We start from the raw sequence: 17628 nt of genomic DNA, 5'->3' as shown, positions 1-17628 counted from the left end.
CATTCCAAACTCGTAAAAACTTTGTTCGTCTTCGGAACACAATTTAAGATATTTTGGATGAAAACTGGGAGGCTTGTGACTGTCCCATTGACTGCCAAACAATTAACACTGTCAAGGTCCAGAAAAGCATAAAAAAAACATTGTCAGAATAGTCCATCTGCCATCAGTGGTTCAACCGTAACGTTATGAAGCGACGAGAATACTTTTTACACAAAGAAAACAAAGATAACGACTTTATTCAACAATTCGTCTCCTACGCGTCAGTGTAGCACCATTTTGGAGAGTATCTGCTGGACACAAACTGCGTACGCTGTCCTGTGTCAGCCGCACCATACAGATATGTCTTCTAAGTTACTTTACGCTTTGATTTGAATGAAAACAGCGTATCCTTGTGGCACGGCTGACACAGAACAGCGTCACAAATTCCAGTTGTTTCTATATGTGATAATTATTTGTCTGTAGCTGTGTTTACATGGACACTTCTTGCTTTTAACAGAATTAATTAATTCTGATTGATGAATCCGAACGTAGTGTTTACATGAACGCCAAATAAAGTGATTGCGTTGATGTGCGAGTTTATGTCACAACCTTTTGATCCAGTCCATTATAAAACATACAAAGAGTGCATGTCTTCCTATTATAGAATCAAAATACATTTTAGATCACAATCAGAAGTTATTACAAGCACTCGATGATGATTTAAAGTGGGTTTTGAGTAAAAACGTTAATAATTACATACATTTTCAATGTAGCTTGATGCCAATTGTACCTCTCATTATTTCAGATATTCTTGTAAGCATTATGGCTATTTTGTGTTTCTGATGAAGAAACACAAGTTATTTATCTTAATTTAATGCTGTATATTGAGCAGCGGACGATGTAAACCACACGAGATACATATACGCTACATGAAGAAAAAATGCATTGTTGGTCGGCGCCACCTAGCCTAGCGTGCAGGCGTGAATTAGCAGAAGGCGAACCGTCGTTTCGCGCTTGGTGTGAAAGCAACATTCGCGGGCGATTCGCATCACTTTCTCGCATCGCGCTCAGTGTGGAAAGGCCTTTACTCTGTTTCTTCATCATTGCACATGTGCAGTACTTTCCAGTTTCAGTTTTCAATCCGATGTGTTTATGTCCTCTTGCTCAGGAATAAACCACTGCTTAAAATCTGATCGAAATTTTAACTGTATCTTGCCAATTAATTTTATTCTGATTGTGCTTCTAGTCCTATTACAATTGGATTATTAGGGTCCGTGTACACACCTTGTGATGCATTTTTGCTGTTCGCAATCCAGAAGAGATCTTTCAAGCGGAGCTGCAGCACAAATGTCCCTAATTTAATTTGTGACGATGGCCTTTTTTAGAAATGCTGTTCCCAAGGCTGATTTCCATGTGCCCACTCTGAAATGGGCCGCAAATAGACAAGCAAATTATACTTCAGGCTTCATGTGCACATCTAAACAATCAAATGCAAACAAAAATATTTTGAAATGTCCAGCTTGGAGAGTATTCACTTAACCAGAGTTCATGTCTTAACTGGGGTTAACAGCTGAGAAAATATACTGTATGATCTGTATTATTAGATCTGCATAAGGTCTTATGTAAAGTGGCAGCAGTCTAATAAACCTGCAATTGCGCTATTAATGTGAATCAAACAACTAAAGGCAAAGAGAAAATTCATCACAGCTCCTAAATTAATAACTTTGGCTTTAATAATCAATAATGTATCAATTTATACAGTGAAAACTATGCAGTGTTATTTTACATTTGATTACTTTATTAGATTTCTTTTGGAGGTCATATTACTGTAATGTTAATAGACCTTCCTGTTTATTTCACTTGTATCTTTGTTTTATTGTATATTTATTTGACCATTTTTGTACTTTTTGTCTTCCTCATGTTTTTATGGTAACGTATCCTATGTAAAGAAACACAAAAAAATGCCTGCAGACCTGTGCATTTACAGTTTATTCCTTTTGTTCAAACATTGTGACTTTGCTATAGATATTCTACATTTCAAATTATAAAGCAATGTTAATTATGTTCCTGTTAATAATGAAAAATTATTTGTTTATTTTTTAAATAAAAAATAATGCTGTCAACGTTAATGCATTCAATTAATTTTTATTTAGGTTTTAACAAGATATTTAACTAAACTAACACAGCTTCTGTTTTTTTTCTGTCGTTCTTTGGCTAGCATTAGAGTTTTCTTTCGTACAATAATGCTATAATGACAATGTCAGTTTTTTGAGTATCTTCACAATAGCAGGCTTAAATATCACATCCTCCTCGTGCCGCGTTGAAGCTCAAAGTAAGCGGATATATTATTGTTAGTGCGTACAGCAGCCAATGGAGATGTATATAAAAGTTTGATCTAAGATATAAACTTGTGGCCAAATCCACATTAAAGAATTAAAGAAATAACTGCCTGATGCATGGTTGGTGGAAGGGATTTCACTGAAAGTGAAGCAGATCAGAGCTGATCTGAGAATTTTTTAAAGACATCTGTTGAGAAACCATCCGGCCCTGGTGATTTGCCACTGTGCATAGATCTAATTGCTGATTTTATCTCTTCAACCGTAAGGTCCTCCTCCAATTCAGCAGTCAACTCTGGTTCTATGGAGGGGACACGTACACTTTCAAAAAAAGACTCCAGCGAGGAGGAGTCCTCATATACCTCAGAGGTGTACAGTGTCTGATAGAAATTTTGGAAACAATTTTTAATTTTTAAGCTATCAGTATTTTTTGAGCCCAGCTCATCATTGATGGCAGGAATGGTCTGATTGGCAGTCCTTTGCCTCAACTGATGAGCAAGTATTTGTCCAGCCTTTTCTCCGTGTTCATAACACACATGCCGTGACTTAGAGATGAGATACTCAGTCTGCCGCGTTGATAGGAGATCAAACTCGGTCTGCAATAAAATACGCTTTTTCATTATATCTGCAGAGGGCGTATGACTATTTAGCCCGTCTAATTTCAGTATTTCATCCATCAGCTCTTTAAGGCGTGCAGAATTGTTTTTATTTTTATTTGCACAATATGAGATTATCTGGCCTGGCAAGTATGCCTTTAGCGACTCCCATATAGTTAAAGAAGACATCCCGGGTGTTTGATTGATCTCAAGAAGTGATGTAATCTCAGAAGAGATTAATTTAGTAAAAGCTTCTTCCAAAAGGAGCAGAGAGTTGAGTCTCCAAGGATGGTAACTGGACTGTATATTAGGGATACACATTTTCATAATTAGAGGACTGTGATCTGAAATTACTATAGTTCTGTAATCACAATTGGTAACGAGGGGAAGGAGTCTTTTATCCAGGAAGAAATGATCTATACGGGAGTATAGGTCTTATGGACAGGGGAGAAGAAAGAATATTCTCTGGAGGTAAGATTGCGAAACCACCATATGTCAGCTATGCCATAGGATTTAATAAATAAATAGCGCATCATGCTATTATAACATAAACTCTGCTGCATAGGACAGTAGTAATAATAATAATAACAATCAAAAAATTAAATAATAATAAAAAAAATTACAATAAAATAAACCTGATAACAAAGGCAAAAGCAATGACAATATTATACGCTTCCCTCAAGATGTTGTGGCCGAGCATCACAAGCTCATATCTAAAAGGTGACAAAAAATTATTTATCAAGATACACAAACAGATAAGAGGAGGACAGGAAGCTTTAATAGTGCACGTATAACACTAACTGGTGATATTAACATCTGCAGCTAAACCATTTAATTAAATATTGTCCTGTCAAAGTTGTCCTTGCGATTAGTCAGAACATAATTTGCTCATGACTGAGTAACACAAGTCTACCCCCATGGCAAGACCTAAAGAAAATGAAAACAAATTATTACTCCGTTGGGGTAAATTTTAAGTTGAAATAACGTATATACACAGAACTCAGTCTCACAGTCACGTTCGAGTCTCTGTAGGAATGATGTTCTTCTTGACGTACGTCATCGCTTCATCATGAGAGATGCGTAGTCGAGCTGGAAATAGGATACCAAACCGAACGCCCTGGCGATTACGCAACAGTTTCCGAACCTCCGTGAACGCAGCCCTGGCCTTGGCAACGCTTGCAGTATAGTCTGGAGAGATGGCGATTGATTCCCCGTTAAATCTCAGCAGGGCCCGACTGCACGCACGTCTCAGCACCTCGACACAGTCTTGGTAATAATGAAGTGTAGCCACGATGGCACGTGGCTTTCCATCCGGACCTCTTGGTGCAAGACTTCTGTGCGAACGATCCACAAGTACATCCTTTTCCAGCTGTAGTGATTCTCTCGGCAGCCTCGAAACCGAAACAGTAGAGCTTGATCCATCCGTCTCAGCTACCCCCAGTATCCTAATGTTGCACCTTCTCATCCTTCCCTCCATGTCTTTGCATCTTCCTCTCAGCACAGTCACCTCTGCTTTCAAATCGGTTACCACAGATTGCAAGGCTGTCACTTCGTCTGACCACGCTGATAGCCCGCCTTCCACTTCCTTGATCGTAGCCTTCATTTGGTCTATCTCAGAGTGAATTGCTGCCGTATTATTTATTATTTTTGTTTTTACCGCTTGTATTTCGTTTTTAAGGGAACTGAAATCATTGCAAGCGCATTTTTCAGTTCGGATTTAATCACCTCCGAGATGTCCGCTTTTAGCGAGCAAAGAATCTCTGATTTCAAGGCTGTCGCGTCCATCTTCTCTGGGCTGTCCAGTGTTGGGCCTAGTACCAGATAATGTGTCATATTTATATTTGCGTAGTTTTTCAGCCATTGGCCCACATATCATCTATTTTCTTGTTTTATAAACGCATTCAAAGCAGATTCCACCTAATCCTTTGTTACAAGGCGCTTATTTCCTTTATAAAACAGGAGTTCGGCAGGAGCTCGAGCTAGGAATATCTTACTCCATTGCCATGCAACCAGAACCCCCCGTGATGCTTATTTTAACAATTAAACAAAGTCTTAAGTTCACTTAAATTAAAAAGTTGTTATATTTTTTGAAGCCTAATAAATGTTAAAATTGATAGATTTCAATTACTCTTTAAAGTTAAAGCTGCAGTCGATAAGTTTTGCTTCTTTGTCACCATCTATTATTTGAAAACCTGGATTTGCAGTTATCTGGGTTATGCTCCGGCACGGCTCTAGCATGGATGAATCTAATGTTTTGAGGTGAATGTGTGGCAGTCAGTCACCGCACCGGTGGGGATATTTACTGTTCTTCGCAATCACAGATTAGTATAATAATTTTGTCATCTGAACAAGTAAGTTACAAGTCTGCCACGTTTGTTCTGACCAACTGAGGAAAAAAGCATTACCATAAATCACGCTACCAATGGTGATTAAATCTAAAGATCAGTTAGCTCATATCACATCAAACCATGCAAATTATTATTATTTTTATACTTTATTCTCAAATTCACTACATCAGCATTGCGTGACTGAGTATAGTGTGTATTAGCGTGTAGATTTCAATTTTTGTACAGTTTAATGTAATTGTCATACCATTCGAATTTCATATTAAGAAATTATTTTAACCCAAAAAGCAAACCCTTCGAACTGGTTTTCTTTAAAATACAAATCTTGTGTAAACTCAGGCTATCTGTAATCAGAAGCACATTTAAAACTATGTTTTTAATTCACGTGTTTCATAAACACATAATCCTTTCCGGATTAAAATCCGCCATCAAAATGATACATTTAATTATTCCAGCTGCTGTGAGAAAAGGCTATAAACGATCCTCCACCTGCAGGATCCTCACATGTGAAAGCCTAGTAGCCGGGACAACTTCTTTATGTTTACAGATGTGATGTAATGACGCAGTGCCATGCTCGAATTTCCCATGAAAACCTACCTGTACAACTCAAATTAGAAAACATTATTATAAGCTAACCGTTGTGAATCGGGCTAAAGTAAGGTTATAGTTTTGAACACTGGCTGGTTATGTACTTGCTCAAATATTGATTTTGGATCCTTTTTAAACAAAAAAAGTTACGGACTGCAGCTTTAAATATAATTAATGGTTAAAATGAGGAGAAAAAAATCAGTTGCATGGAGACATCAGCATTGCTGAATTGTTATCCGTGATACTGGCCTTCATTCATAAAAAGATGCCAATAAATAATTATTTAAAATATACTGGGTTTTTTTAAACTGAGAAATTAACTGAAATTATTACACCATAAAACGTGTTCAAATCTTATGAAAACTTTAACCCTTTCCTCCCCAGCATATGTTTTTACTTTTTTTTTTTTTTTAAGTCAGCTGCCATAGTATTGAGTCCACCTTGTCGAGTTGGAGTTGAGTCCTGTTTTTTTTTAATAAATTGAGTTTGAGTAGTATCTTAATAATATATTTTCATCTTAATTTTATGTTACTAATTTTATTTATATATTTTATTATACATTATGTGGATTTGTCTGTAACTCTGAAAAATTAGATTCTGCCACCGCTATGTTTGGTCCAGACATTCTGAGATCGATGTACCTCATTCATGGAAAGATTCAGTGACACATTAATTTGATCAAAATGATCGTTGTAGCTAGTTGCAGTTTATTACATCAGAGCTTATTTTTTATGTCTTTTCACTTTATATTTCTCTCTGAATTATTTTGATGTACTGAAAATGAAATCAATTGTTTTTTTCATTTCAGAGCTGATGGAAGAGAGTGAAGAACTGAGTGAAGTGGAGGAGAAACATCATGACAACCCTGGAGAAAAACCTTTGAGATGCTCAAAGACTAAAAAGACATTTTTAAAGAAAAGAAGAGCCAAGAAATCTATCACCTGCACTCAGTGTGGAAAGAGTTTCACAAACAAACATAGTCTTGAGTGTCACATGAGAGTTCATACTGGAGAGAAGCCGTTCACATGTGATCAGTGCGGGAAGAGTTTCACACAATCATCAAACCTTAAAAAACACATGACATTTCACACCGGAGAGAAACCGTTCACATGTGTTCAATGTGGTACGAGCTTCAGATATAAAGCTGGACTTAAAGTACACATGAGAATTCACACCGGAGAGAAGCCCTACGCATGTGATCAATGTGGGAAGAGTTTCTCACGCAAATCAAGTCTTGTGTTTCACATGAGAATCCACACTGGAGAGAAGCCATTCACCTGCGAAAAGTGCGAGAAGAGTTTCACACAAAAGTACATCTTAGGCAGCACATGAGGATCCACACTGAGAGAAACCATACGCATGCGATCAATGTGGGAAGAGTTTCACAAATTCATCACACCTTAAGAGTCACATGACGATCCACACCGGAGTGAAGCTGTTCATGTGTAATCAGTGTGAAAAGACATTCTCAAACAAACAAAATCTTGAGCATCACATGGGAGTTCATTCTGGAGTGAAGCCATTCATGTGTTATCAGTGTGGAAAGAGTTTCACGGATTCATCATACCTTAAGAGTCACATGAAAATCCACACTGGAGAAACCGTTCACATGTGTTCAATGTGGTACGAGCTTCAGATATAAAGCTGGACTTAAAGTACACATGAGAATTCACACGGAGAGAAGCCCTACGCATGTGATCAATGTGGGAAGAGTTTCTCACGCAAATCAAGTCTTGTGTTTCACATGAGAATCCACACTGGAGAGAAGCCATTCACCTGCGAAAAGTGCGAGAAGAGTTTCACACAAAAAGTACATCTTAGGCAGCACATGAGGATCCACACTGGAGAGAAACCATACGCATGCGATCAATGTGGGAAGAGTTTCACAAATTCATCACACCTTAAGAGTCACATGACGATCCACACCGGAGTGAAGCTGTTCATGTGTAATCAGTGTGAAAAGACATTCTCAAACAAACAAAATCTTGAGCATCACATGGGAGTTCATTCTGGAGTGAAGCCATTCATGTGTTATCAGTGTGGAAAGAGTTTCACGGATTCATCATACCTTAAGAGTCACATGAAAATCCACACTGGAGAGAAACCGTTCACCTGCGATCAGTGCGGGAATAACTTCAGAGGAAAAACAGACCTTGAGAAACACATGAGAGTTCATACTGGAGAAAAGCCTTATGCGTGTGATCAATGTGGGAAGAGTTTCACAGATTCATCATACCTTAAGAGTCACATGAGGATCCACACCGGAGAGAAACCATTCTCATGTGATCAGTGTGAAAAGACATTCTCAGTTAAAACTAGACTTAAACTTCACATGAGAATCCACACCGGAGAGAAGCCATATGCATGTGATAGATGTGGGAAGAGATTCAGAATCAAAGCAAGTCTTGGGCTTCACATGAGGATCCACACCGGAGAGAAGCCGTTCATGTGTGAACTGTGTGAAAAGAGATTCTCGATTAAAAAAAATCTTAAACATCACATGAGAATCCACACCGGAGTCAAGCCGTTTGCATGTGATCAATGCGAAAAAACATTTTTCTGGGCATCAAACCTGAAGAAACACCTGACCGTTCATACGAAGGAGAAGCCACACTCATGTTCTGAATGTGGAAAGAGTTTTTCACTGCTGCAGAGTTTAAAAGAACATCAGAAAACACACACTGGTGTGAGAGAGCACATGTGCTTTAAGTGTGACAAGACTTTTACTAAAGCGAGCAGTTTAAAACTGCACCAGAGAGTTCACACTGGAGAGAAACCTTACAAGTGTTCACACTGTGACAAGAGATTCAGTCTGTTAGGAAATCTGAAAACACATGAGAAGATCCACACTGGAGAGAAACCTTACAAGTGTTCACACTGTGACAAGACATTCACTCGGTCAGGATCTCTGAAATCACATGAGAAGATCCACAACAGATGTCAGGAAAAATGCAGTGGAGGCACCGCTTAGAGGTGAAACCAATTAGTTTCCTAACAGTCATGATGAGCAACAGGACATCAGTTGATTGGTATCTGTTAACTCCTGTTCACACCAACACAACTGTTCAGAAACAAAAATTCAGTACGATTTTCACATGAGATTTGTCTGGTCAGACCAATGCAAAAAACAGCAGCGCGAAGAGTTTCTCACACTCAGCAAACCTTAAGGACCACATGAACATCCACCCTGGAGAGAAACTGAACGCATGTGGTCAATGCAGTAAAATTTGTAGAGGGCTTCAGACCTGAAAAAACACCAGAAAGTTCATACAAACGAGAGTTTATCCAAGGTCCAAATCTGCCTTCAAAAGTGCCTTTTGCATTCAAAATACAGTAACAACAAGTGCAAAAGTGGCAAAACAGTTAATTTAAGTGTCAGGAATAGAGGTCAACCAATATGGGTTTTTGGCCGATGCTAAAATTTAGAAATCAGTGCAGCTGATTTTCTTTTATTTTTTTTCTTCATCTCATAAAAGAGAGTATGAGTAAATGTTTATTGCAGGACACAAGATAGTAGTAATAGTAGTAGTAGTTAATGACTGTAATAGCTTTATTGAGCATTAATCCAACAATTTATACCAGTGTTTCTCAGCCGGTGGGTCGAAAGACTGTTCTGAGGGGGTCGTGGAGTGTACATTTCAAGATGGCGCTGGTGGTCATAGCATGCCGTCTGTTCTTCCGCTTGTTTGTGTTTATGTATTATCACAGATAAGCCAAAATACCACTCACTATGCTGTTACATCATTAATGTATGATCATCAAATGCTGATTAATATAGAAAAAATACCATGGAGCTTTGCTGCAACAAAGACATGAGCGGCTGTGTGCCAGATTGTTGGGAAACAATACATTTATTTTAAATGATTGTATAACCGCTGGCAGCCTGGATTTCATATTTGTGACAGAAACGTGGCTCTCCACTGGAGATATTAGCTTGTTTGCTGAACTCGTACTGCACAACTGCAATTTTTTAACCTCCCCCCAACTTTCTGGCCGGGGTGGAGGGTTGGCATCTATTTTTAAGAACAGCTTTTGCTGTCCGATACTAGAAATAGACTCATATACAAGTTTTGAAGTTCAGCTTTTTCTACTGGACCAAACAAACTCTTTGGTTGTAGCAGTGGCGTACTAACCACCGAAATCAAACAAAGATTTTATAAATGAATTCTATGTTTGTTTGTTTTTTTGGAGTTATTACTCTCAAATATGACAGGCTGCTAATTGTTGGTGATTTTAACATTCATGGCTGTTGTAATTCTACGGTTTTAGCTAAAGATTTTGCAAATCTCATTGATGCTTTTGATCGTTGCAGAAATCCTAATTTCATAAAGTAATAAAATAATTGTGAAGACTGAGAATGAAAATGAAAATTAGTTTTGTCTGTCTTTGCTTTTAATTTGTGCAGAAGTTGATCTGTTAACACACAGAGAGATCGGTGAGTCAAGAGATGAGAAGCAGACTCACAGTCCAGTTTTTATCGTCAAAAGTGTACATTTCAAGATAAGACAAATCCCTGTGGGCCTCACACTCTAACCCAGTGGACACTCTCCCGGGGGGGGCGCGAGTAGGCTACTGTCATAAAAAGTTATAGTTTTGTATATACTGTGACGAGTCGGTTGCCTCCCCCTTATTGTCATCACCACCCCGTCCCATATTCGCAGCCCTTCACCAGGCTCCCGACGGGAGTGGGTGTGCAAGAGAGGAGGGGCGTGGAAACAGCGAGGGCTGGCGGCGTGTGATGAGGCACAGCTGAACTGAATGAAGCCTCATCACCGCCGCTGTTTAACATTTTCTAAATAGACATCTCTTTCTATGATTTTTTAAACTTTTCATTTGTGTAGTTCTCTCTGCCATCTTCTCAATCTTCTCCAGCAGTTCAGTGACCTGAGAGCGGTTCTCTGTGTCTTCATTGTTAAATGAGTGATATCTGCTACCAAAACTCTCAGTAAATGCCTGGAGATCTGGACTGTATTTGTTATGCTCCTCTAACAATGTTTCCCTCAGCAAATCCACATGAGTGAACAGAATGATGGTGTAATGAGCAGCATCTTCTCCGATGTTCTCCTGAATCCATTCCATTATGATTTTCTCTTCCTCTGTAAATCTCGAATCCAGTTTGATCACCAGCAGAAACACATGATCTGCCTGAATCCCATCCTGCTGTTTCTCATCGGAGAGCTTGTCAACTTTGACTGTCAAAATTACTGAAATTTAACACAACACAAACTCATTTTTACTGTATTATTTCAGTTTCATTTCAACACTACCAGTCAACAGTTTTTGAACAGTAAGATTTTTAATGTTTTTAAAGAAGCCTCTTCTGCTCACCAAGCCTGCATTTATTTGATCCAAAGTACAGCAAAAACAGTACAATGAATTTGAAATATTTTTACTATTTAAAATAAATGTTTTCTATTGGAATATATTTCTGTCATCTGATTCCTGTCATCAAAGCTGAATTTTTAACATCATTACTCCAGTCTTCGGTGTCACATGATGCTTTAGAAATCATTCTAATATACCGATTTGCTGCTCAAAAAACTATTATTATTATGTTGAAAACAGCTGAGTACAATTTTTTCAGGTTTCCTTGATGAATAGAAAGTTCAGAACAGCATTTATCTGAAATATAAATCTTTTGTGACATTATAAATGTCTTTATCTTCACTTTAGATCAATTTAAACCATCCTTGCTAAATAAAAATAGTAATTTCTATAACCCCTATAATACTGAATCCAAGCTTTTGAATGGTATATATACTGTATATACCATTTGTGTATAATGTAACAAAATCTTTTAATTTAAGATAAATGTTGATCTTTGGATCTTTCTATTTATCAAAGAAACCTGTAAAAATTTACTCAACTGTTTTAAATATTTATGATGATAATAATAATAATAATAATAATAAATGTTTATCAGCATATTATAATGATTTCTGAAGGATCATGTGACACTGAAGACTGGAGTAATGATGCTGAAAATTTAACTTTGATCACAGGAATAAATTACATTTTAAAATATATTCAAATAGAAAGCTGTTATTTTAAATATTAAAAATATTTCACAATATTACTGCTTTTGCTGTATTTTGGATCAAATAAATGCAGGCTTGGTGTTCAGAAGAGAATTCTTTAAAAACATCAAAAATCTTACTGATCATGAGTTATTGTGATTTTTATGGGGTTGGGGTGGTAAAAATCATGGATTGCAGTGCTGTACCACAATTTGATTGTTTTTTACAGGTAAAAAATGTTTAAACTACATGAAAATGAAAATACGGTAATAATGCTGTAACCATTTTTACAGCAATCTTTTTACAGTGTAGGTTAAAATGAATTTATACTAAGAAAAAGGACAGGTGTTTTTTTTCTTTTTTTAAAGTTTATTATCATGCAGAAATACAGTAACATAATTTATGCATAAAATCAAAGGCTAATCACAACAGGAGACAGATTTGAGATGCACAAATCAACAAGATGTAAATGCAAATGTATAATAGATTCGATATATTTTACGTTTACTCTATTTTTGAAAATAAATCTTTGATCAGAGCTGTGGTGCAGGTTTGAGTCTGATGTCTGTCGGCTCAGTCCTCTCTCATCCCTACTTTGCTCTCTGTCCTTTAATTACATGTGAAGGATCTAAGGATTCTTTGTAGCAACCTGCGTGTGCTGTACCAAACATTTGTGTTGTGTTTTACTTTCCTTTTTTAATATTCATTCATTCAATTATAACCATTTATCTTTTAATCATTTTATAATTAAATTGTATAATTTATAATAATCATTTAAGCCATTTACATACTTCATTTATTGATTAGTTAATTGATTACTCATTTATATTATATTATTATTTTTCTACTGTTTAGTCTTATAATGTGTGGTTTCAAGGGACGTTTGTGTTCATGAGTAAGAGAATTTTATAGAAATTCAAGGTTTATGGGACATTGTGAAGCAGTCATTTTCCTTTGCTATTGTTTGTGGTATAATAACACTTGTTGGATTTGTTCTGGTCAGATGAAATCTGAGCATTGAAACATATGCAACTAAGATGATTCAATAAACTCTTTTTTATCATCATCACTTCGTCTTCTGCTCTTCACTGGCTTTGCTCAGTCAACTTCTTGGCTGATAGAAGACTTGTTACAGTTTTGGGTATCAGACAAAACAGATTTTTCTGACAAGATCTGGCATGTCTGGGGCTGGATCTGATATTTCTAGCATGGAGGCATGATCTGACACAGGCAAGAACCTCTGAATATGTGTAACTTTTGTGGTAGTTCACTGTTGACAGAGCAAGTAAAACTGAAGAACTGGTCCAACTGGGCTGGCAGAAAAACACTGTAACTTAACACTGAGAAACACAGTTCTCTTACAGGATTTACAAGAACATCCTCAGCCATCAGGAGTGTGTCTGTCTGTTGTTATCATGGCTTGAATAGACAGGAGACTTCATGCAGGTTCAGACGTGACTGCTAGTCTTGTAATGGGAATTTTTAAAATACCATTGATGGTTGATTTCACTTAAATACATTTATCTTACATACATCTTTTGAATGTAATCTTTAAACAGTGCTCAATAAGTATTCAATGGTAACCTACAGTATAGGGTGAATGAGGTCTTTTATATGACTGCCTGCAGATTGAAAAACATTTCAGAGAAGTTATACTTTTTTTCATGCGGTCTCTGGTCCTTTGAGACTTGTCAGAAAGCTAAAGAAAGCCCATGAATAATAACAATAAATCAAGCAAGAACAATTGAAAAGCAATAAAAATGAAATGACAGACACAGTCTGTGTAGATTGGACAACGCAAGTACTTCTATCATTTGAGTGGGTAGAACAAAAGTCATCATATCAGTTATTTGAGAATTGGCTTACTAGTCAGATGGAGTGTAGCATCCTGGAGATGTTGTCCGACAGGAGTTCCTAGAACTACTAGAGTTCTTAGTAATTTGCTCCGAGAGAAACATGGAGCTAGCAGCTTTCACAGCTTTTTGATACACAGTTAAGAACTCGCATAATCTCATGTCCTTTTTCCATCGCCGCTCTGCTCTTCGGTAGACTTGTCTAAGACAGCGAGTATCACTATTCAACCAGGGTTCGTATTTATCTTTACATTGGTTAGATCTCAGAGGAGCAATAGTATCTAAGACACTGGTACAAAGTGAATTAAACATATTGAGAAGTTTATCAGCATTTAAAACAGCAGCACAATTTTCGACTGAAATCATACGACATTCCTTTTCAAACATTGCAATGAAGTCGTCAGCAGCCAATGGGCCAGATAGGCCCACTCGTGACCATTTTACAGGTTTTTTAGGTTTAACTGTGCAGCATGGAAGGTCAGAAAAAAATTGCACATTTAAAATAGACAGACCTTGAGATAGGACCAGATCTAGTCTACGGCCATGAATATGTGCTGGTTCCTTTACCCATTGGACAAGATCATGTAGATCATGTAGTGGAAATGTTTTAAATTACATTTATCTTACATATATCTTTTAATTGTATTCTTTAATCAGTATTCAATAAGTATTCAATGATCAATGTATTGTGTAACTGATAGGGTGAATGGGTATTTTTATTTAACCCTTTGAGGCCCCTGTTGTTTGTGAACTTGAATGCCTGCAAATCAACGATTTCAGAGAAAAACACATAGCAAGGACATGTAAGCCCTTGAGAATAACCATGCATGTACTTTTTATCGAATGGTACGATGGGACGACTGTAAAAGTAGCCACCTGATTGGGCCCCCCTAAAGCTGGTTCATTGCAGTTGGGGCCCCAGTAACCCCCCTCCTACCCCGCACCCCCCCCAACCCACACACACCACCTTGCATAGATAGATAGCCCTAGGCTATTATTTTTAGGCCCACATTATTATTATCATCAGTAGCAGTAGGTAGGCCTATTATCATTACTAGGCTATTGTTATAATTGGCAGTCGCACCAGACTTCTAATGTGAGCTTGCAGACATTATTATTATTATGAGTAGTAGTAGGCCTATCATCATTACTAGGCTATTGCTATATAATTATATGAGGTTACATGCTTTATTGTTGTTGTTGTTGTTATTATTATAATTATCATCAGTATAGGCCTATTATCATTACATTTACATTTAGTCATTTTGCAGACGCTTTTATCCAAAGCGACTTACAATTTGGGGAACACATGAAGCGATTCATCTTGAAGAGGCAATCCGACAAGCGAAGTGCTTGTAACACCAAGTCTCAGGCATTGTTTAAATAAGTACAAGCTAGCAAGGGAAGGAATAAATAAGGAGAAAGAGTTTTTTTTTTTTTATGTGTAGGTTGAAGTCAAGTAGTGTCGAAAGAGATGAGTTTTCAGCTGTTGCTTGAAGATTGACAGGGATCCAGCACTCCGAATATGGGTGGGAAGATCATTCCACCAGCAAGGAATGGTGAACGAGAATGTTCTGGAGAGTGATTTTGAGCCTCTTTGTGATGGTACCACGAGGCGTCGCTCACTAGCAGATCTCAGACTTCTGGAGGATGTAGATTCTTAATAGTGAGTGCATGTAGGCGGGTGCTGAGCCTGTGGTTGTTCTATGAGCAAGCATCAGTGTCTTGAACTTGATGCGAGCTGCGATTGGTAGCCAATGCAATGAGATAAAGAGAGGTGTAACATGGGCTCTTTTGGGTTCCTTGAAGACCAGTCGTGCCGCCGCATTCTGAATCATTTGTAGAGGTTTGACTGTGTTTGATGGAAGTCCAGCCAGAAGAGCATTGCAGTAGTCCAGCCTAGAAATGACAAGGGCCTGGACAAGAAGTTGTGCAGCATGCTCCGTCAGAAAGGGCCTGATCTTTCTGATGTTGTGTAGTGCAAACCTGCAAGATCGAGCAGTCTTTGCAATGTGGTCTTTGAAGGTCAGCTGGTCATCAAAGATTACACCAAGATTTCTGACCGAAGTTGATGGGGTAATTGTTGATGAACCTAACTGGATCGTGATGTCATGCTGTAGAGTCGGAGTGGCGGGAAAGACAAGAAGCTCAGTCTTTGCCAGGTTGAGCTGCAGGTGATGTTCTTTCATCCATGCCGAGATGTCCGCCAGGCAACCTGAGATCCTTGCAGCTACCGTTGGATCATCTGGTTGAAAAGAGAGATAGAGCTGTGTGTCATCAGCATAGCAGTGGTAGGAGAATCCATGTGCCTGTATGATGGGACCCAGTGATGTAGTGTATGTGGAGAAGAGGAGGGTCAAGAACCGATCCCTGAGGAACCCCAGTGACCAGTGTATGTGCTTTGGATACCTCCCCTCCCCAGGCCACCCTGAAAGACCTACCAGTGAGATAGGATTCAAACCAGCGAAGTGGAATTCCAGCGATGCCCAGTGATGAGAGAGTGGAGAGGAGTATCTGATGATTGACAGTGTCAAAAGCGGCAGATAGATCCAGCAGAATGAGGACTGATGATTTGGAATGGGCTTTTGCAATTCGCAGGGCTTCAGTGACCGAGAGAAGCGCAGTCTCAGTTGAATGGCCACTCCTGCAACCTGACTGTTTAGCGTCCAGTTTGTTGTTCTGTGAAAGAAACAATGAGACCTGGTTGAAGACAACACGTTCAAGTGTTTTCGCTATGAATGGAAGGAGAGAGACAGGTCTATAGTTTTCTATAAGAGAAGTGTTTAATGTAGGTTTTTTGAGCAGTGGGGTTACCCGAGCCTGCTTGAACGCAGTGGGGAAGATGCCTGTGAGGAGGGATGTGTTGATGATGTGTGTGAGTGTCGGTAAGAGCGTGGGAGAGATTGCTTGCAGAAGGTGTGAGGGGATTGGGTCAAGAGGACATGTTGTAGGATGGTTGGAGAGGAGAAGTTTGGATACTTCAGCCTCCGTCAGGGGACAGAAGGAGAAGATGGGAGGTTTAGCAGTGGATGTGGTTGGTTGGGGGTCCTGTGTGCGTGGAGGTGAGAACTGATCACTGATCAATCTAGTTTTGTCTGTAAAAAAAGTAGCAAAGTCATCAGCTGTAATAGAAGTGGTGGGAGGTGGTGGAGGGGGACAGAGGAGAGAATTAAATGTTACTAGGCTATTGCTATAACTGGGAATTGGCACCAGACCTCTGATATTAATTTATGCTTTATTATTGTTATTATTACTAGGCCTAATAGTAGGCATCATCTGCATTTTTTACAGAAGCTTGCAGGTAGGTGATGTTAATGTGAGACCTGAGCCTGCTTTGCCTTGCAAAGATCCTCAATTCTTGGCTCAATGTTTGATAAACATAGCCTCAAATCATCCTCGATTTGTGCACGATTGCGGTATTTCGTTTTGAGTGCAGTCATTTTTGAGAATCCTGCCTCACACAAATATGTTGACGCGAAAGGAAGGAGAATCTTCAAGGCGACGTCACAGAGTATGCGGTTGTATGCGGTTTACCCAGTTTACCGATTCTTTTGGCCACTACATACAATGCCTCCAAACACTGTTTAGACACAGTGCTGTGCACTGAAATGGTTGCCTGTTGCTGATGGAGGCCATCAAGCTTTCTTTTAAAATATTCAGCCGGTTTATTTTTAATGCCAGCATGCTTTGTTTCGAGGTGCCTTTTTAATTTGCAGGGCTTCATACTGTCGTTTGCCAGCACCTCGGCACACACGACACACTGAGGTCTCAGATCAGCCGTGACTGTAAACCCAAACTGCAGGTATGCTTCATCGTACCTTCAAAGTGTTTTTGCAGCTGGAGGTGCGTCGGTTGGCTTGTTGGTCCTCACAAGAAATTTCTCCATTTTTGTTATGTTTTCAATAAAGTTTAGG

General features: G+C 38.5%; 1 protein-coding gene and 1 pseudogene across 1 annotated transcript; one reads left to right on the top strand and one right to left on the bottom strand.

Moving 5' to 3' along the window:
* Positions 1 to 3235: 3235 nt before the first annotated feature.
* LOC131537381 (oocyte zinc finger protein XlCOF6-like) lies at positions 3236 to 11174 on the top strand (annotated as a pseudogene).
* Positions 8843 to 17350, bottom strand: LOC131537537 (uncharacterized). Its single transcript, XM_058771056.1, has 6 exons — positions 17331 to 17350; positions 16156 to 16931; positions 15408 to 15959; positions 10671 to 11048; positions 9007 to 9089; positions 8843 to 8887 (listed from the first exon to the last, which is right to left on the bottom strand). The coding sequence occupies exons 1-6, from the start codon at positions 17348 to 17350 to the stop codon at positions 8843 to 8845; spliced, it is 1854 nt and encodes a 617-aa protein (XP_058627039.1).
* Positions 17351 to 17628: the final 278 nt, after the last annotated feature.

Source organism: Onychostoma macrolepis, chromosome 03 (assembly GCF_012432095.1).
Source record: "Onychostoma macrolepis isolate SWU-2019 chromosome 03, ASM1243209v1, whole genome shotgun sequence".
In the NCBI taxonomy this organism is placed as follows: Eukaryota; Metazoa; Chordata; class Actinopteri; order Cypriniformes; family Cyprinidae; genus Onychostoma; species Onychostoma macrolepis.
Note: the sequence above shows the minus strand (reverse complement) of the source record. Positions and strands in the feature narration are given on the sequence as shown.